The 21388-nt window shown below is 52.7% G+C and overlaps 1 protein-coding gene across 2 annotated transcripts in view; it reads right to left on the bottom strand.

The window, feature by feature from the left end:
• Nucleotides 1-21388, bottom strand: part of LOC141078346 (dynein heavy chain domain-containing protein 1-like) — a 283431-nt gene that overhangs the window by 51410 nt on the left and 210633 nt on the right. For both annotated transcript variants that reach the window (XM_073565083.1, XM_073565084.1), the window contains exons 18-22: nt 15484-15700; nt 8287-8412; nt 3204-3301; nt 250-3121; nt 44-179 (exon numbers count right to left, since the gene is read on the bottom strand). In XM_073565083.1, coding sequence (XP_073421184.1) covers nt 44-179; nt 250-3121; nt 3204-3301; nt 8287-8412; nt 15484-15700 — 3449 coding nt within the window. The remainder of the gene's footprint in view (nt 1-43; nt 180-249; nt 3122-3203; nt 3302-8286; nt 8413-15483; nt 15701-21388) is intronic.

Genomic DNA, 21388 nt, shown 5'->3' with positions numbered 1-21388 from the left:
ACTCACATGACAATATCGACATATAAACTTGTGGCAATCTTACCTCGAACTGAGATGACCCCCAAAAGCCCAGATGAAGGCGTACAGGAAGCTGGTCTGTGCCCGCTGGTGGTTGTCAGACTGGACACTCTGGTCGCTGTAAGGACGAGTCAGTGCTTCTGTCGGAGACTGCAATCCACCTGGAGAGAGAGAGGATGACTGAATTCTGCACCCAAGTCGTCGTCCATTGTTCCCATTCCGCACACCTACCTTCAGATCCGCGTGTTCCCTGTGGATCCTCATCATCTGCCAGGGGTTCTGCCTGCTCTGGAACACGATGGGCGTTGTCTCGGCTGAGATGTTGGTCCAGTAGAGCTTGCAGGATAGAGCAGAAGGAGGAGACATGGTGAACTCTATGTGCACTGTGGTGAGGAGACAGGACGGAGGCTCCATGTTCTTCCAGGAAGCGGAGGGTTCTGGGTATCAGATAGTCACTGAGAGATCGTAGCGTGTGCCGAGTGCTCTGTGTGACATCGTATCTCATGCACATGCTGGACAGCGAGGCCGACAGTATTGCCCTCCATGTTTCTTTCCCGCCACAGTGCACAATGCTGCAGAGCGAGGAGAAAGCAGGACTAAGGGTCGCAGTGTCTGTCATCTCAAAAATCAACCTAATTCTGTCACTGAGGTGTAGTCGCTGACCACTGGCCAATGTTAAAACAGGCTGTGGGCCAAAGAGGCAAGAAATGGGCTCCACCCACTCGGGAGCGGCCGCCCCATCCAGTATTACCCACTTCTGGACTGCAGACTCAGATCTGTGCAGGATTCTGGAGATCACACCATCCTGACTTGTCCCTCCTCCGAGGAATTCAGTGGGACTCAGACTATTAGGGAAGAGATGGACGCAGTGCACGGACCGGTAGGATGGGCCGAAGGCAGTATTCACTGCTGCTCTTGTGCCCGCTTCACTGGCAGTCAAGTGGTTGAGTGCCTGCTGCAGAGCTTTCCAGCATGTTGTCTTACCACTGCCTGGAGGACCAGTCAGGAGGACTCCTGGACTCTGCTGTATGGCCCGATAAAGCCTGGTAATGCTATGACTGAGTTCTGTGTGACATTCCAGCCCAGACTCGTGAAGGTGAAGCTGTACTGCGTGAGACAGCTCAGCCATGGTCTGACTGCAGGGCAGTGTGGACATAGACATGGGGAACACAAGTCTCAGAACATCCATCAGATGTCTGGACCAATGGGCTGAGGCCAGGAGAGCGCTCATCAAACTTGCCTCCTCTCGTACACTGGCGCTCCATGTGCTGCCATCAGAATCCAAGTCTGGGGGTGATTGTCGATGGCCCAAGTCTCTGGCCACTCTCGTGGATACACCATCTGACCTCAGTGACACAATGGCTTTCTGGACTATGCTGTTCAGGAGAGGAAGGGCGCTCGCAGCAGTCACTGTTCCTGATTCCTGGGCTAGTCTGAGGAAGCAGGACAACTTCTTGGCCAAAACCAAATGCTCTTGGAAACCTGCAGACAGAAGAGCAAGTTCTGCAACGTTTTGCAGGTCCGGAGGACAGAACGAAACTGGTCTGAGGAGGAGACGGAGGTTACCCGGGAGGGCGAGAGAAGAGTCTATATGAGGAAGAGTCATAAAGCAGCCATAGCCCCTCATCACCGACCACATTCTATCCTCCATCTGGATGTGTCCTGGTCTCTCCACTCTTCTACTGGTATGCCCAAAATGACATTCTTCCTTCATCAAAGCTTGGCAGGATGTATGGATGTTGCCCAGTGTTTGCCCCAGTGATGCAAGCACATGGCATTTCAGTTTGTGGGCATTGTCCAGTACGAGCCACGCACCGGCCTGAAGGGCGCCCTGCAGATGAAGCATCAGTCGGTCAATATTCAGCCCAGCCCAGCACTTCAGCACCACAACCTGACGCCCAAGGGCACCGCCGAGAGACAGCAGGGTTTGGGTCCTGAGGCCTTCATCATAACCAATTAAAGCTCCACAATGATAGTGTTCTAGTGCCAGGATCACACCCAGAGATGTCCTGTCCAAGACTGATGTGTCCACAACCTTCATGTCTAACCCGACATACTCATATTCATATGTTAACAGATGACCCAACACATCCACAACACAGAGGGGAGATGCAGACCCAACTGAATCTTCTGTGTTGTCTCTAGGTTGTGTCTCACTGACTTCTCCTTGAGTGTCTGACAGTGCGGGCGCCCGGTACTTCATCAGTTTGGCCCAAGAGAAGGAATCCAGTGTTTGTATCCCTGAATCCAGCAGAAATGATGTCCTGTCTCGTTGCAGAACAGCCAGGCTGATCCATGCAGATATGAAGGTCTGCTCCTGATGGAGAGAAGGGCATTCAGGCCTCGCCCTATTCCCTTGTCTTAGCGTCTGTGCAAGGATCTCCACCTTCATATTTTGCTGGTCTCTGAGCTGTGACCTCTGCTCAGTGAGAATCATCTTCTCCATGTCTTCACACCACACCACCTCTTCTGTTACGATCAGGCACTGAAGGTGATAGGACCTGCCGTGTAGTGTCCACCGCCTTAGGTCTTCACGGTCAACGGCCCGGTGGAGACCACTCTGCCGGCCCTCAGTCAGACATTCTGTCAGCTCTTCTTTAAGACTTTCTCCAACTCTGTGCTCCAGTTCTATCAGCCACGAGACCGTCCTCGGGTTCCAGGTAATGGGCACTGTTAAATTCAGGACCTCTCCATATTTCCCGATCACAGCCACAGTTACATGGTTGCCAATAAATGGGAAGGGGGAAGATTCAGTGGACTCAGTGCAGAAAATGACATCAGTGAACTGTGGAAAGCAGAGAAGAGCGCTGTTCAGTCGATCAGGAAGATCAGAAGAGGCAGCGAGGACATCAACCACGTCCTGATCACTGAGGAAGAAGAGCCGTGGGAAGTCCCGGCGGGAGGCGCTCAGCACAGCCCCCGACATCTTCATCATCTCCTCCATGACAATGATGCCTCTCTGAAGGGTGGAGCACAAAGAATCACCATAGAACTGCCATTCTCGCCTCTGGCTGGGGGTCAGAATGGACAAAACCAGGGGATCGAGGAGCGTTACTTCCAGGAAGGAGCGATAATTCTGGTCCACAGACTGGAATCCTGAGACCTGAGACCAACACAAGGAGGTTAGTGCGTAGATCACCATGTCACAATGAAAAGGGCTTACAGACTGTGAGATCAGTACTCACCGTCTCCAACTGCAGGATGGACGTCTCCAGCTCATGCTGAACCCTAGTCAGGAAAACCCAGAATCTCTGAAAAGTGACCCACAAGTCCAAAACATGGCCTGAAAACGAGAGAAGAGACAGAGAATGAACGTGAAGCTCCAGAGAAACTGTCAGCAGGAATCCCACAACCTCCTATCACCAGACGAGCACGGCAGCAGTTGGTGCTCCACATCTTCTTATCACCAGTGGAAGATGGAACATTGCAGCAGATGCTCGAAATTTCCCTATGACATGAGGAACGTGGCAGCATACATTCGGAGTACTTCTATCACTGGAGTAACACCAGCAACAGGTGTGCCATGTCCTCTTATCACCTGAGGAACATGGCAGCATGTGCTTCATGTTCACTTATCACTTGAGAAACATGGCGGAAAGCACTCCACGTTCTTTTATCACCTGCGGAACATAGCAGCAGGTGATCCACGTCCTTTTATCACCTGAGGAACATAGCAGTAGGCGCTCTATGTCCTCTTAACACCTGAGGAACATGGCAGCTGAAGCTCCACATCCTCTTATCACCTAAGGAACATGATAGTAGGCACTCCACGTCTTCCTATCTCCAGAGGAACACAGCGGCAGAACCTCCACGTCCTCCTGTCACCGGAGAAACATGGAAGCAGGATCACAGGAGGAACACGGCTGAAAGAATTCCACATCCTTTTAACAGCTATGTAACATGGCAGCAGGTGCTCCACATTCTTTCATCACCTGAGGAACATGGTGACTGAAGCTTCCCATCCTCCTCTCTCACCAGAGGAACACAGCAGAAGAAGCTGCACATCCTTTTATCACCTGAGGAATAAAGCAGCAGTTGCTCAAAGTCCTCTTATCACCTGAGGAATATTGCCGAAAGCGCTCGACATTCCCCTATGACATGAGCAACGAGGCAGCATGCACTCTAAGTCTTCATATCACTGGAGTGACACAGCGGCAGGCACTCCACGTCCTCTAATCATCTGAGGAACATGGCAGAAGGTGTTCCACGTCCTCTTGTCTCCTGAGGAACATGGCAGCAGGAGCTCCATGACCACTTATCACTTGAGGAACATGGCAGCAGTCACACCATGTCCACTCTCACCTGAGGAACATGGCAGCAGGCACTACACATCCTCTTATCACCTGAAGAACACGGCGACTGAAGCTCCCCATCCTCCTCTCACTTGAGGAACATGGCAGCAGGCGCTCCATGTCCTCCTATCACCTGAGGAACATGGCAGCAGGCACTCCACGTGCTTCTATCACATCAGGTACAAGGCGACTGAAGCTCCACGTCCTCTTATCTCCTGAGGAACATGGCAGCAGGCGCTCCATGTCCATTTATCACCTGAGGAACATGCCAGCAGTCGCATCATGTCCACTCTCACCTGAGGAACATGGCAGCAGGCACTACACATCCTCTTATCACGAGAGGAACATGGCAGCAGGCGCACCATGTCCATTTATCACCTGAGGAACATGGCAGCAGTCACATCATGTCCACTCTCACCTGAGGAACATGGCAGCAGGCACTACACATCCTCTTATCACGAGAGGAACATGGCAGCAGGCGCACCATGTCCACTTATCATCTGAGGAACATGGCAATTTTCTTATCACCGGAGGAACATGGTGGCAGAAACTCGATGTTCTCCTATCAACGGAGGAACATGGCAGCAGATGCTCCACTTCGTCTTATCTGAGGAACATGGCAGCAGGTGCTCCAGGTCCTCCTATCACATGAGGAACGTGGCAGCAGGCACTACACATCCTCTTATCACCTGAAGAACACAGCAACTGAAGCTCCCCATCCTCCTCTCACTTGAGGAACATGGCGGCAGGCGCTCCATGTCCTCCTATCACATGAGAAACATGACAGCAGGCACTAGACGTCCTCTTATCACCTGAGGAACATGGCAGTAGGACCTCCATGTCCCACAATCACATGAGGAGCACGGCAACTGAACCTTCATGTCCTCGTATCTATGTAGGAACATGAAAGCAGGACCTCCATGTCCTTTTATCACCTGAGGAACATGGCAGCAGGCATTCCACGTCTTCCTATCACCTGAGGAACATGGCAGCAGTGCTCCATGTCTTTATCTCCTGAGAAATATGGCGGCAGGCACTACACATCCTCTTATCACCTGAGGAACATGGCAGCAAGAACTCCACGTCCATTATCACCTGAGGAACATGGCAGCAGATGCTTCATATCCTCCTATCACATGAGGAACACGGCAGCAGGTGCATAACGTCCTCTTATAACCAGAAGAACATGGCGACGGAAGCTCCCCATCCTCCTTTCACCTGAGGAACATGGCAGCAGGAGCTCAACGTCCCCTTATCATCTGTGGAACATGGCAGCAGGTGCTCCACGTCCCCTTATCATCTGTGGAACATGGCAGCAGGTGCTCCACTGTTATGATGAGTCACCGAAGGAGGAAAAAACAAAATACCAGCTAAGTCCAGAAAAACCAGAGAGGTTGGCAGCTATCGGATTGCAGACCCCTGAACCTATCCACAACAACTAGCAGTAGCCGTGGGGGGTTCCTACAGTGCCCTAGACCCCTCGATCAAAGCCGGAGAGCTACATAGCCTAAAGACAGAAAGGGGAAAAACTAAACTTCCCCAGAGCAGACCCCAAAGCAATCGGCAGCCCCCAACATATAATGACGGTGAAGCAAGATGAAAACACTAACACAGATAGAAAGATAGGTTGAGCAAATGATGGGGCCCAAGCTAACTACATAGGACAGGATAGGAAAGCTGCTGTCTGCCATCCGCAAAAACCCTATCAAAATGAGCCAACCGACTGATAGGAAAAACAGGCCCTAAGTCGCTAGGCTTCAAAAGACTATATCAGCACTCAGTAAAAAGAGAGAAGAGCCAGCACTGCCAGTGGTCAGAACGCATAACATGAGGTGCATATGCACATATCTTACTGCATTCAAAATGAGACATTTAGCAAAATATTGATCAATATTTTGAGCCACCCCGCCACGCCAAGGCAATCTCATATGGGGGGTCCTACTCTACATTTTTATTTATTCACTGTACCATTGCGGCCTCCTAAATGTTTTAAAAGCAAGACCATATCAAATGCAATCCATACCTGAAGCATATCTGCATCACTCCCGTGCAGCCAGATGGAGCAGGTGCAGATAAAGGCCAACCAGGTCTGAACACAGACATCTCAGGTTTGACCTCCACACACTGCCTGACCAGCAAACACAGATAAAGAGCAATGCAGGCTCAGACATGGATGCAAAAATAAATAAAGCCTGGGGCAGGGCGGGGCTGCCGTGAGTGTGCACTGATCAATATTTTGCTAAATGTCTCATTTTGAATGCAGTAAGGTATGTGCATATGCACCTCATGTTATGCGTTCTGACCACTGGCAGTGCTGGCTCTTCTCTCTTTTTATATCAGCACTCAGGTATATTCTGAAGACAGAGCAAAAGATCAACAGATCAGAGACAAAAATGGAATTCAGCTCACCCCCGGCCGGGGATGGCAGAACTCTCAAAAAACAAGGCAAAACAAAAACAAAACTGAAGAGTACAAAGCAGAGCAGAAAAACTTAGCTTTGAGACGCAGGAATCAGACTGGTCTCCAAGAATCCAGCAGGAAAATCACCAGCCAGGAAGAAGGGCGTCGGCAGCCTTATATCCAGTCCTCAATTCCAGCCACCCAGTTATCATCTAGCTGCCCAGGTGTTTGGTAATCAAGTCTCACTACCTTCCTTCACCAGAGGAGGGAGTTCATCAGACCTCAATGATGAAGGGAAAAATGAACTCACAACACTCCACGTCCCCTTATCATCTGTGGACCATGGCAGCAGGTGCTCCTCGTCCCCTTATCATCTGTGGACCATGGCAGCAGGTGCTCCACGTCCCCTTATCTGTGGAACATGGCAGCAGGTGCTCCACGTCCCCTTATCTGTGGACCATGGCAGCAGGTGCTCCACGTCCCCTTATCATCTGTGGAACATGGCAGCAGGTGCTCCACGTCCCCTTATCATCTGTGGAACATGGCAGCAGGTGCTCCATGTCTCCTTATCATCTGTAGAACATGGCAGCAGGTGCTCCACATCCTCCTATCACATGAGGAACATGGCAGCAGGTGCTCCACATCCCTTTATCATCTGAGGAACATGGTAGCAGGTGCTCCATGTCCTCCTATCACATGAGGAACACAGCAACTGAAGCTTCATGTCCTCCTATCAATGTAGGAACATGGCAGCAGGACCTCTGCATCCTCTTATCACCTGAAGTACACTGCGACTAAAGCTCCCCATCCTCCTTTCACCTGAGGAACATGGCAGCAGGAGCTCCACATCCACTTATCACCTGAGAAACATTGCAGCAAGCACTCCACGTCCATTATCACCTGAGGAACATGGCAGCAGATGCTTCATGTCCTCCTATCACATGAGGAACACGGCAGCAGGTGAACAACGTCCTCTTAAAACCAGAAGAACATGGCGACGGAAGCTCCCCATCCTCCTTTCACCTGAGGAACATGGCAGCAGGAGCTCCACGTCCATTTATCATCTGAGAAACATGGCAGAAGGTGCTCCACGTCCTCTTATTACCTGAGAAACATGACAGCAGGCACTCCACGCTTTCTTGTCACCTGAGGAACATGGCAGCATGCACTACACATCCTCCTATCACATGAGCTACACGGCGAATGAAGCTTCATGTCCTCTTATCTCCTGAGCAACATGGCAGCAGGTGCTCCATGTCCTCTTATCAGCAGAGTAACGTGGCAGCAGGACCTCCATGTCCCCCTATCATGGAGGTACAAGACAACTGAAGCTTCATGTCCTCCTATCTATGTAGGAACATGGCAGCAGGACCTCTATGTCCTCTTATCATATGAGGAACATGGCAGCAGGCCCTCCACACCCTCTTATCACCAGAGGAACACAGTGGCAGAATCTCCAAGTCCTCCTATCACCACAGGAACATGGCAGCAGAAGCTTCACTTTCTCCTGTCACCTGAGGAACATGTCAGCAGGAGATTATGTTTCATCTTATGAAGCAAGTCATATTATTTTTACCGAGACTACGAAGTTTTTGGATCCATCCGGAGATTTCTTCTTGCTGAATGGCAGAATATGGAGAGTTTCTGATGGTCTGAAGAGACAGCAGACTGTCATCAATGAGACTGCAGAGAGAACGCCAGTCTAGAGGAGAGAAGAGATGCCAGAGATCATGACGCACCAGCATTAAACGTAGCAAAGGAATGTCAGGTCATATCATGGAGGAGAAGGTGGAAGATGCCAGAGTATATACAGCTCTGGCAAAAATTAAGAGCCCACTGCAAAGTTTTATAAAATCCGCTTCTCTCCGTGTCTGACCGCCATTCCATTCCAGTGTCAGCTGAATTCCAACCAGAGTCCACCTCATTCTACTTAATGTGATTCTGATTAGGTTATCACCTGAACCAAATCTTATTTAACAAAGGAAAGTATAAAAACCCTGCTGTGGTGTTCACAATCCTCCTGCAATAGGACAAGCTGGACGGCAAAACAAGTGCTAGAAATATCCCAAAAGTAATAGGAATGAAAAACAGAATTAACCATGCCAAAGGAGTTGAAAAGAAAAGTCTTGAGTGAGGAAAAGAAGGGCTCAATTCTGGCTTTACTAGCAGAGGGATACAGTGAGCGTCATGTTGCCTCCATCCTTATAATTTCTAAGATGGCAGTCCATTACAACAAGGTCAAGCAGCAAACATTGGGGACAACAAAGCTACAGACCGGCAGAGGGCGAAAACAACTCTCCACTGACCGGGATGACCGTCATCTTATGCGAATGTCACTCAGCAACCGCAGGATGACATCAAGTGACCTACAAAAGGACTGGCAAATGGCAGCTGGGGTTAAGTGCACGGCCACAGCAGTCCGTAACAGGCTCCTAGAGGCAGGACTCAAGTCATGTAAAGCTAGAAAAAAGCCTTTCATCAGTGAGAAGCAAAGGAGAGCCAGGCTGAAGTTTTCCAAAGACCATAAGGACTGGACCATAGAGGACTGGAGTAAGGTAATTTTCTCTAATGAGTCTAATTTTCAGCTTTGCCCAACACCAGGTCGTCTAATGGTTAGACGGAGACCTGGAGAGGCGTACAAGCTACAGTGTCTTGCACCCACTGTGAAATTTGGTTGAGGATCGGTGATGATCTGGGGAGGCTTCAGCAAGGCTGGAATTGGGCAGGCTAATCTTTGCGAAGGACGTATGAATCAAGCCGCATACAAGGTTATCCTGAAAAAAGTCTTAGTTACTCACTGGTTAACGATATTTTTCGAAGTCCATGACAGCACCACCGAGAGAGGGGATCCGCCCTTCAGGAACAGGAAACCTACAGATACAAAAGGACGGCACCTCTCCCACGCATCAGTTGGATTACAGAGCACAAGAGGACCTCCAAGGTTAATGGCATGATTTATGTACAATACTATTACTACTAACTATTTATCACATGTAGACCATATATGAGGAAGACCTGCACACCTAGAATAAAGAAGGAGAGGGAATCTATGGGTGCGGTCATGGACTTCGAAAAATACCGTTAACCGGTAAGTTGCCATGGCTCTAGTGGAATGCACCCTCATTTTTCCAGGTGCCGACCTGCCCTTCGAGGTGTACGCTAGCTAAATAGCCTCCCTAATCCATCTTGCAGCTAGTGTGCATTTTGACGCCCTAAGGCCCTTCCTAGCGCCTTGAAAGGAGACAAACAAGGCATTATCCTTTTTCCAGGAGTCAGTAACTGCTAGATATTCCAAGAGACATCTTCTAACGTCTAGGGTGTGGAGCTTCTTTTCCTTTTGGTTGACTGGATTAGGGAGGAAGGACGGAAGGACTATTTCCTGTGTCCTATGGAAACTGGAAGCTACCTTAGGTAAGTATGCTGGATCAGGCCTAAGTATTACCATATCATCTTGGAACTGAGTATATGGAGGAAGCCTAGATAACGCTTGGATGTCACTTACTCTTCGAGCTGACGTCAGTGCCACCAGGAAGGCTGCTTTGAGGGAAAGGTTTTTTTACCAAGGCTGATGAAATGGGCTCAAAGGGAGCCTCCGTCATGGCCGTGAGAACGAGGTTTAAATCCCATGGCATAAACCCATCTTTAACTACTGGTCTGGACCTACTCGCCGCTTTAATAAGCCTATTGATCCAGTACTTACCGGCGACATTGCAGCTACAAAGGGTCCCCAAGGCTGACACCTGCACTTTAAGGGTACTGGTGGAAAGCCCCATGTCTACACCTTTCTGCAGGAATTCTAGGATCTGAGTTATCGGCACTAATTCTCCAGCTACAACCCCTGAGTTCTGTAGGAACCTCTTCAAAGTTCTGATGTAGATTCTGGTTGTAATCTCCTTCCTGCTTTTAAGAAGGGTATTTATTAAGTTTGGGGAAAAACCTTTATCCTTTAGCAATGACCGTTCAAAATCCACGCCGCCAGATGAAGGCCAGCCACCTGCGGATAGTAAACTGGGCCCTGGGATAGGAGATCCGGAACATCTAGCAGGACCCAAGGGTCGGACACCGACATAGTCCTGAGGCATGAGAACCATGCCCTCCTGGACCAAAATGGAGCGATCACTATAATCCTTGCTTTGTCTTTTCTGATTTTTCTCACCACTAAGGGTAGAAGAGATAGTGGAGGGAAGGCGTAGGCTAGCCTGAAGTCCCATTTTATTAGCAAAGCATCTACCGACAGAGGGTCTTCTCTGGGATTTAGTGAGCAAAATTGCCTCACTTTCCTGTTCTCCCTGGTGGCAAAGAGATCCACGTCTGGTTGACCCCACCTTTGTACAATCAGGTTGAAGACGGAGGTTTTTAGAGACCATTCCCCTTGTCTTAGAAAATTGCGGCTTAAGAAATCCGCTGTGGTGTTTTCCTTCCCTCTTATATGCAGAACTGTTAAGGATAGAAAATGCTGCCCTGCCAGTTGGAACAAGAGTTCTGCTACTTTCATCAGGGGTCTGGAATCAGTCCCGCCTTGGTGGTTGATATAAGCCACTGTGACCTGGTTGTCGAAGAACACTCGCACGTGAGGACCCTGTTGATACACAAGAAGTCTTTTAGCCGCCTGCTCCACTGCTGTCAATTCTTTCAGGTTAGAAGACATCTCTACCTGATGATGTCCCATAGGCCCTGGACCAAAACCTCACCCATATGAGCCCCCCCAGCCGGAAGAGCTTGCATCTGTGGTGACTATTCCGGTTATGATATACTCCCAGGGCACCCCTCTGGATAAATTATTTCCCTCTAGCTACCAATCCAGGGATTTTCTAGTGATCCGGGATAAAGTCAGCTGGCCTTCCTGGTAACCCCCAAGAATTTTCTGATGCGATAAAACCTTGCCCTGTAGTTTTCTTGAATGGAACTGAGCCCACCAGACCATGAGGATACAGGACGAGTGAGAACCCAATAGGGACATGGCTTTCCTAAGGGACATGGTGGGGTTATTGGAGGCGTTTAGGACCTGATAACGCAGGCGAATCAACTTTTCGGGAGGTAGACGACACTCCCGATTCTGAGAATCTAAAATTAGGCCTAAAAACTGCTGCACTCTCATGGGCTGCAGTCGAGATTTTTTGATATTTAGCAGCCATCCTAACCATTCTAGGGCACACATTGCTTTTTTGTAACTGCTCCAAACAATGGTCTGCTGTTTTGCCTATAATAAGGAAGTCATCAAGGTAGGGGACCACCAGAATGTCAGATTCACGTAGATGGGCCATCACCTCGCTATGACCTTAGTGAATAGCCGAGGGGCAACCGCAAGACCAAAAGGGAAGGGCAATGTACTGAAAATGCTGAACTGACCCTCCTATATGAACCGCCACTCTAAGGAAGCGCTGATGGGCTGCATGAATAGGTACATGGTAATAGGCGTCTTTTAAATCTAACACCACCATAAAGCAGTTTTCAAACAATAACTTTACTGCGGAATTGTTTCCATTTTGAACGGGCGTATGACCAGAAATCTATTGCGGGCCTTTAAATTGAGTATCGTTCTAAAGGAACCATCTGGCTTACGGACTAGAAACAGAGGGGAGTAGAAACCTCTACCCCTTTCTGCCTCCGGCACTTCTATCAGGACATTTTGGTTGCATAGCTCATGAATTTCAGACTCCAGGGCAGTTTGCTCTGATGAGGAAGATCTGAGGGGAGTAATCCTAAAACTATTCCGAGGAACACAGGAAAACTCTAACCTCAGTCCTGAAGCTATTAAGCCCAGGATCCAATTATTGGAAATCAGGAACCAGGCCGGGTAGAAGGCAGGAAGCCTACCTCCTACCTGAGCAGCTAGTCATTGGGATGGCTTTTTAGTCTCTCGAGATGAGCCTCCTCCTCCAAACATACATCCTGTACCTTTCCTCTTTCTTTCATCCCATTTGCCTCGTTCTCTGGACGACCTACTACGAAAAAATATTTTCCTGGTGAAAGGACGTCTGTAGGAAGGGGTCGGCAAACTGGGAAACTTCTGTCATCCCCGGCTTTTTCTAAGAGTTCGTCCAGGACCGGACCGAACAGGTATTCTCCTTCACATGGGATGGAGCAGAGACGGGATCTGGCCTGGATGTCCCCCGGCCAACATAAGAGCCCTTCTTGCTGCGTTGGATAGTCCAGCGGCCCTGGCGGCCATCCTTACAGAACCTGCCGAAGTATAGGCTAAAAAGGCTGCAGCATTTTGAATCATTGGCAGGGCCCTCAAGATAGGAGACGGAGTCTCAAGAGAATCTAACTGGGATTCTAGCTGGTCCAGCCAGACCATCATGGATCTGGCTGTGCAGGTAGCGGCTACCGCTGGTCTCAAGGGGCCAGCTGACATTTCCCATGTCCCTTTTAGGAATGAATCCGCTTTTAGATCCAGCGGATTCTTTAAGGAGGCCATGTCATCAAAGGGTATGGAGGATTTTTTGGAGGTTTTAGCCACGGCTGCGTCAAGCTTTGGGGCTCTATCCCATCTGTTCACCAAGGGGTATCTTCGTTTAAATGCCGGTGGTAAGGAGCCCCTTTTTTCCGGCTTCTTCCACTCCCTATCTATCAAGCTCTGAACCTTGTTATTCAGTGGAAAAGACCTGCGTTTCCTTGGATCCAGGCCGCCGTACATCAGGTCCAGTGCTGAAAGTTCTGGTTTCGTGTCCGCTACCCCTATGGTGGACCTCACTGCTTTGACTAACTTGTCCATCTGATCCAGGGAGAAACAGAAACGGCTGGAGTCCTCCTCTGAAGAAGAAGACACAGAGGGCTCTGATGAATCTTCGCCTTTCTTAGGGGCAGTCGAGGAATATGAACCTGAGAAACTCGCTTCTCTCTCATTCTTAGAAGGTTCGCCTTGTGATAGGGACTTTAAGGAATCCTTTACTTCTGTTCTAATTATCTCCCTCAGGCTTGCGGTAAAGTCAGGGGTTTCTTCCGCTACCTGTAGATGCAGGGGGAAAGTGTAAGGGACTGTGAACCCTGACTAGGGACTAACGCCCCCCCTTCTTGAACCCTACCGTCTGTCGTACACACGGCTGACACAATTTTCTAGGGTCGGCGACTGGCAAGAGACAACTGCAGAGGGCACATTCCCTGTGTTTCAGTTTCCCAGAACACTTCTTCCCCTAGACAGAGAAATATGAAGGGAAATACTGCATCACTGGGTGTACTTTCACGATGATCTCTTACCCAAGCAGTAGAAGCAGGTACCGGATCACGGGGGGTGGGGCAAGCTGAACCCTTCAGCCTGGAGGAACTCTTGCGGCTGGACTGCCCACTTGTCCATCCTCGGTTCTTCAGCTGGGGGTTCGTACGAGGCCTCAGGTTCATGCTGGTGCTCCTGTTCTTCCTCCTGCTGACCCACGGGAGCTTCCGACACATCCTTTGCTGCCATGGGTCAGAAGCATCCCTGTAGAATCCCAGCACAATTTTAAGACCCTCCACCGGAAATCCAGGTCAGCAGGTTTTGACAAGAGGTCCACCCCCTCATACAGGACCCCCATGGCTCCCTTTCCCCGCGCCCCCGGCCGCACACATCCGGTGCCTGCGCGGCCGCAACCTGGCGGCACACACGAAAAAGCCGTCCGGCGTCCGCCATCCAGTCTTGGCGCTCCAAGCCCCACCCCCCGCTGCGTCACTTCTGGGACTCAAAGGAGGGCGTGAGGACACCAGTGCGGCGCCACTGCCCGGCCTGACATGACCCCAGCCTCCATGCACCACACCGTGCCACGCCACCTGAAGCAGGGCCGGAAACCACAGGACGTCGGGGGGAGGGAGAGAGCACGACGGCCAGAAAAAAAAAGGGGGGAATACTTACCTTCCGGTGCTGGCTCTTCTGGAGACGGCCTTCCTCTGGACCCAGCTCCGCACACTGCCGTGGAATCCTAACCGGACCCACCGTGGCGCTTCCAGGGACTCTGCACCGATCGAGGTAGGAGAACCCCTCACTACCTGAGTCGACTGGACGGCCTGGGCTTCCTGATGATCCTTAGTGGGATGATCTGTAGGTAACACTGTCCTCCAGGAACAGGAATCCAACTGATGCGTGGGAGAGGTGCCGCCCTTTTGTATCTGTAGGTTTCCTATACCTGAAGGGTGGATCCCCTCTCTCGGTGGTGCTGTCATGGACGCTCGAATAAACAGCCGATTCCTTCTGCTCAGGCAATGATCCCCAACTCTGAGGACAATGCGCCATGTCACACAGCTAGGTCATCAATGTGTGGATGAAGGACCACCACATCACACCCCTGTCATGGCCGCCCGATCTCCAGAGCTGAACCTCACTGAGAACCTCTGGAATGTAATCAGGAGGAAGATGGAGAGTCACAAGCCATCAGACAAAGAACTGCTGACATGTGTGTACCAGGAGCGGCATAAGGTCACCCAAAAGCCGTGTGACAGACTGGAGGAAAGCAGCCAAGACGCAGGAAAGCTGGGGTTAACAATCATGGGGATTCCACAGAATATCTGAACTCTTCCAGAGGTAAAACATTAGGATTGTTGTTTCTAGATGATTATGACCTTGTTTTCTGCATCTTTTGTTCTTTTGACCATTTCTCATTTTCTGAAAATAAATGCAAAAAGTATTGCTTGGAAATTCGGAGACCTGTGGTCAGAAGTTTATAGAATAAAAGAGGAAATTTACATTTTACTCCAAAAATATAAAGAGAAAAATCCGACAAACTGAACATTGTGCAGCGGTCTCTTAATGTCTGCCAGAGCTGTGTGTGTGAGGAGTAGACAGAGCGGCGTGTCCTCTCACCGGTCAAGAGGAAGGTGCCGCTGTCCCGGCTGCTGGGCCCTTTGGCGCGCTCCCTGGATCTGCCGCTCATCGGCCTCTTGGATGCGTCCGGCTCAGGATCTTCTCTGGAGTCACAAAGGAAAAACCTGACAAGACGGAAATCTCTCTGTCTCCAGAACGTCCGAATCTTCTGAAATTCCTGCAAGATGGAGAATTCTGCACGAGCCCCGAGCAGCACCTGACAGAAGAGATGTTAGGCCGGGGTCACACGAGTGCAATGAGAGAAACTCGCCCCAATACCCGGCACGGCCCCCCGACACAATGTAACAGCAGAACAGTGAGTGCAGCTCTGGAGGTGACTGGAGGATAAGACACGATGTAACAGCAGAACAGTGAGTGCAGCTCTGGAGGATAAGACACAATGTAACAGCAGAACAGTGAGTGCAGCTCTGGAGGTGACTGGAGGATAAGACACGATGTAACAGCAGAACAGTGAGTGCAGCTCTGGAGGTGACTGGAGGATAAGACACAATGTAACAGCAGAACAGTGAGTGCAGCTCTGGAGGTGACTGGAGGATAAGACACGATGTAACAGCAGAACAGTGACTGCAGCTCTGGAGGTGACTGGAGGATAAGACACGATGTAACAGCAGAACAGTGACTGCAGCTCTGGAGGTGACTGGAGGATAAGACAGGATGTAACAGCAGAACAGTGACTGCAGCTCTGGAGGTGACTGGAGGATAAGACACGAAGTAACAGCAGAATAGTGACTGCAGCTCTGGATGTGACTGGAGGATAAGACATGAAGTAACAGCAGAATAGTGACTGCAGCTCTGGAGGTGACTGGAGGATAAGACATGATGTAACAGCAGAATAGTGACTGCAGCTCTGGAGGTGAGTGGAGGATAAGACAGGATGTAACAGCAGAATAGTGAGTGCAGCTCTGGAGGTGACTGGAGAATAATACACAATGTAACAGCAGAACAGTGACTGCAGCTCTGGAGGTGACTGGAGGATAAGACATGATGTAACAGCAGAATAGTGACTGCAGCTCTGGAGGTGACTGGAGGATAAGACATGATGTAACAGCAGAATAGTGACTGCAGCTCTGGAGGTGAGTGGAGGATAGAGCACGCCCAGGAAGAAGAGGAGCATCTGTGCTGAGGTCTGCAGGCTAGGGTCTTGCTAAGCTCCTGGGAAGGGAGGTTTTTTCCTGCAAGGACTTTCCATCTCCCCCTTCCCAGGAAAGAGGACTTTCCCTGGGACTGAGCGCCGGGGCTGTGCCCCTGGCTCCCATCCCCCGGCAAGCCAGCTGGGGGTGGGGGGCCTCAGCACCATCCGGAGGCCAGGGTGCAGCCAGCCAGTCCCAGGGAGATGGGGAAGAGACGGAGCCAGGAGAGAGGGGGTCGCAGGACCCAGGAGCCCCGGGACACCGGGCCCCCCGAAGCTGGTACCGTGGCGGCTCCTCCTCCCGGAGGAGTGGCGGCCCAGAGCAGAGGTGCAGTGGCAGAGCCCCCCAACATCTGGGGCTCCAGAGCTGAGGGAGAGCCATCTACCATCTACGCCTCCCACATCCATGCGCACCTCTGCGAATATGAGGAGGCCGCCAAACAGCTGAGAAAACTCCGGGAGGAGTTAAGGGGAGCACGAGCGGTGGCTAAGAACCGGCTCCCCGCCTCGAGACGAGCTGAGGTCTCCGCCATGGTGGAGAGGCTGAAGGGGGCTATCAGGGCCTTGGAGGAGATACGGGCGGCTATCCTGAGTGGGAGCGGCCCCCTCGCAGAGAAACTGAAAAACGATGACCGGTTTAGAGCCATGACCGGTGGGTCTCCTGGGGGGTCAGGAGGCCCCTGCCAGGTGGAGGGCCAAGAGGAGGAGGAGGAGGATGGCGGAACATCTACGCCTGCCCCACCTGAAGGCCTGGTGAGCAACAACACCCAGGTAACATGCAGCGGGGTGGCCCCTGAGCAAGTGGCTCTCCCACCGGACTCCAGTTACTCGGAGGAAAGTGGGGGCGAGGGGGAGGCTGGTGGAAGTGGGGACAGTAGTAGTGAGGGGGGCTGCCTCGTCCTACAACAGGTGAGGCAGATCGAGTCCCCAGAGCGGTTTGGCACACTGCTCTTTGGGGATGAGGTCTGCCCTGAGGACGGGGCAACCGGAAAGAGGAAAAAGAAAAAAAACAAGCGCAAGCCAAAAAACACAGTGGCTGACAAACTTATGTTTGTCCCTCTTTCCGGGGCCCCTCTGTCGGGGGCGCGGGCAGAGTGATGTGTGCCTGGACCTTACCGTCACATCTGGTGAAGGCGGTGAGGGTTCAGGCAGCGACATGGAGGTCGGTGCTGGTGCCAGTGGTGTAACAGCCGCTGGCGGTATTGGCAGTAGTGGTGTCCGGGCTCAGTCCCCGGTGGCAGGGGGGGCTGGCCTGGCACTCAGCACGGGTACAGCCAGGACCGCACCTCCGGCGGTGAGTGCTGGGGTCTCTGGATCCCCCACGCACGGGTCCGTTAAGTCTGGTCCACTTATGGGGGTCCAGAGACCTAGAAAGGGTGTGGAGGCTGCTGTGAAGCAGCAGCTAAAAAAATGCAAGGGGCTGGTAGCTCCTCTGACGGCGCCTGTGGCAAGAGCGGGGTCCCCGGCGCGTAGACCCAAAAAGGAGTCCGTGCTGGGGGGAGTGGCCAGCCCTGCCAACATCAAGTGGTGGGTTCAGGGGCGCAGTGACGGTCCGTGAGGGGGGCGTGGCCTCCCCGAGTGTTGCCCAGCCTGCAAAGAATGCGGCATGCGGGGGGGGGCGTGTCCTCCTCGGCCGCTGTCCCGCCCGCTGTGCCCGCGTCACCTGGGGAGGGCGTGGCCTCGCAAGGGGTCACTGCTCTGCCCGGGGTGGCTGCGGCCGGCGGGGGGGCGTGGCCTTGGCGGGCCCGCTGCCTCCTGTCCCGCCTACCCCCTCAAGCAGCATATAGCCCCCAAAAGTCGGTAGGGAGTTGTCGGGGTCCCCAGCCCGCTTACCTCCATCTGGTGGTGCGGGGACTCTGGCGCTCCTTGGGAAGCCGGCGGGGGCGAACAGCAGAGGGCAGGGTGCGGTGGCAGTGGCCGTCCCTGCCCTCAGTGCAAAGACACCGCAAAAAGAAAAGAAAGTGGAGCCAGAGAACCCAGGAGCTGCTGCTGCTCCCAGGCTCGGGCAGGGCGTACTGAGTGCGCTCTGCTCGGAGGTATTTAAAGGGGCAGCGGCACTCCTGGACAAGAGTTGGAGCAGTGCCAGCAGCTCCAAGGAGCAGAGAACTGGCCAGTCAGGGCCCCCAACAGGCAGGCAGGGGTACTGCAACACCAAGTCTGCTAATGTAAATAGTGGTCTATCTGGAAGTGAGAGTGGGAGTGAGATAGGAGATATTTTTGAAGAGCTGTTTGAGGACATAAATGGTGATGTGAGCGATATGGATGAGGGAGTGAGTGCGAGTGTGAATGTGGCAGTAAATGCTGGAGTGAGTGCCGGAGCGAGTGGAAATAATAAAAGAGTGAACGGGAGAATGAATGAGGGTGCTGGCACAAGTGGTGGTAGTGGTGGGAGGGCTGGCCCGTCTGCCCCCCCAGCCGCGAGGCCCCAACGTAATAATGCGGGGGTCGCGGCTGGGGGTCGGGGTGGTTCCGGGGGGGTCTCCTCGCCTCCGGGCTCTGGGGACGGCGGTTTGCACCGCCGTTTCCTGGAGGCCCTCCAAAGGGGAGAAAGATCGATCATGGTAGAGGGGAGGACAGTGGACCTGTCTTTCTGGATAGAGAGACATGGCCTAGCAGCCTTCCAAAATCAAAGGGACTGTTTGGTCTCTCCCCACAGCCGGGCAGGGGCTGCCAAGAAGGAATGTGGTCCGTCTTAGGTGGGGGGGCAGTGAAGCTTGTCCACCTAGGAGCAAGGTGGTGGAGCTCCTCCTTAAGATGGGCTTCGGGGCGAATGACATCTTTGCCCTGATACACCCTTCGGCGTCCCGCTTCTTCGACGTCAGCTTCGTGCGGCCAGAGGGGCTTGAGCTCTTCTGGTCAAACTACGAGCTGGTGCGAGAAGAGCCCGGATGGCGAGACTTCGTGGCTCAAGCGGTGTCTCGCCAAAATTCCATCAAGCGAGTGACCGTGGTTACATGTAACGAGTCACTCGCAGGCGTGGACATCATGACCTGGCTTTCCCGTTATGGGGAGGTTACCGAGGTCCCAAAAAAGAACAGGGACGAGTTTGGCATCTGGTCGGGGGGCTGGACCTTCATGGTCAAATTGAAGATTTCCGGCGGCACGGTCACCCACATCCCTTCCTCGGCGTTCCTGGGAAGGGACAGGATCCTGGTCTTCTACCAGGGGCAACCGAAGGTCTGCCACAAGTGCGGCGACCCCACCCACTTCAGCGCCAACTGCAAGGTGCAGAAGTGCGCGTTGTGTGGTGGGGTTGGTCACCTGGCTGCCTTGTGCAAAGACATTCGGTGCCACCTGTGTGGTGACCTGGGTCACCCTCTCAGCTGCTGCCCTCGCTCTTTCTCTAATGCCGCCACAGGCCCAGTGGGGGGAGACCGCGGGGGGGCAACCCCCGGTGGCGCTGCTTCTGCTGTGGCAGGTGGTGGCGGAGGGGGAAGGGCTGAGGGGCCAGTGAGGAAGGGCAATGCTGCAAGGGGCCCCGCGTACCAGCGGAGGCAGGAAAAGCGCCAGGGAGGTAAGGGACAGGTGGAGCCTCGGGCAACCGGGGTGATACCTGCTCCTCCCTCCAGGCCCGTGGCCAAAGCCTCTGAGGCCCTGGGGGAGAGTGCGGTGAGTGAGGAGATCAGGAGGATGGTGAGAGAGGAGAAAGCGGCTGACTCAGACAATTCCTCTTAGTATGAAAGTGTTGATGAGGATGTCCAAGAGCAGCCTACAGCACCAGGTGGCAAAACCAGGCGTGCCAAGCGCAAAGCGGTGGGGAGGAAGGCTGACAAGCCTTCAAAGTCCCCCCCGCCCCCGACCACAAGGGTGCATACGGAAGGGCCCGCTGACCCCCCTCTGATCAGACTCTCCAACCGGTTCAGCGCCCTCGGAGGTTCAGATGATGAACCGCAAGACGAGGGTACTGGGCCGGGGGCAACACCGGAGGGTCCTTCAGGGGATGGCGGAGTCCATCCCTCAGGGGGCATTGCTCCTCCTGAGGGGGGGACAGACCTGGAACCCGGGGGGCGAGGACACCGGGGGGGGGTGGGATGGACACGTCGGGAGCTTCCCTGAAAAGGAAGGTGTCTGACCCCTCCCCAGGAGGAGGTAATAGCAGGGTAGGGAAGAAATTGGCCATCCAACTCGATCACCCATGATGGCTGAACTCGCCCCGTTGACGCTGGCGTCTATTATTGTCGCCAGCATTAAGTCAGATGCGGCTCGCTTCACGGCCTTTGATTTTTTCTCCCGGATTGAGGCAGAAATTTTATTCTTGCAAGAGACCAGACTAACAGACATGGGGGCCATCTATAAAGCACGGAGGGAGTGGAGGTGCGGGCCCTCATACTGGTCTCTTGCGGCCGAGCCGTATAGCGGGGTGGCAGTCCTTTTTAAGACTGCAGCAGTTGAATGCCGACGGGTTACTGAGTTGGAAATGGGGAGGTGCCTGATCCTAGATGTCTTCATGAGGGGACAAGAGCTCCGGCTCATCAACATCTACGGCCCGCAGTCCAAGTGGGACCGCAAATGTCTCTTCCTGAGGATCAAGCCCTTTCTTTTTACGAGCCGACAGGTGGTCTTCGGTGGGGACTTCAACACCATTACGAGGTCCCGTGACCGGGGGGGTCCCGGAGATCGCCTGGCTTATGATAGCGTCGCGTTGAATAGCATAGCCAGTGAAGCTCGCCTGGTGGATGTCCACATCCGGCACACCCCAGGTCACGGGGGTTTCACCTACCATAGGGGTAGCAGTAGGTCTAGAATAGACAGGTT

Source organism: Dendrobates tinctorius, unplaced genomic scaffold, assembly GCF_039654945.1.
Source record: "Dendrobates tinctorius isolate UK_male_01 unplaced genomic scaffold, ASM3965494v1 ptg000537l, whole genome shotgun sequence".
Lineage (NCBI taxonomy): Eukaryota > Metazoa > Chordata > Amphibia > Anura > Dendrobatidae > Dendrobates > Dendrobates tinctorius.
This window is presented reverse-complemented; position numbering and strand designations above follow the sequence as displayed.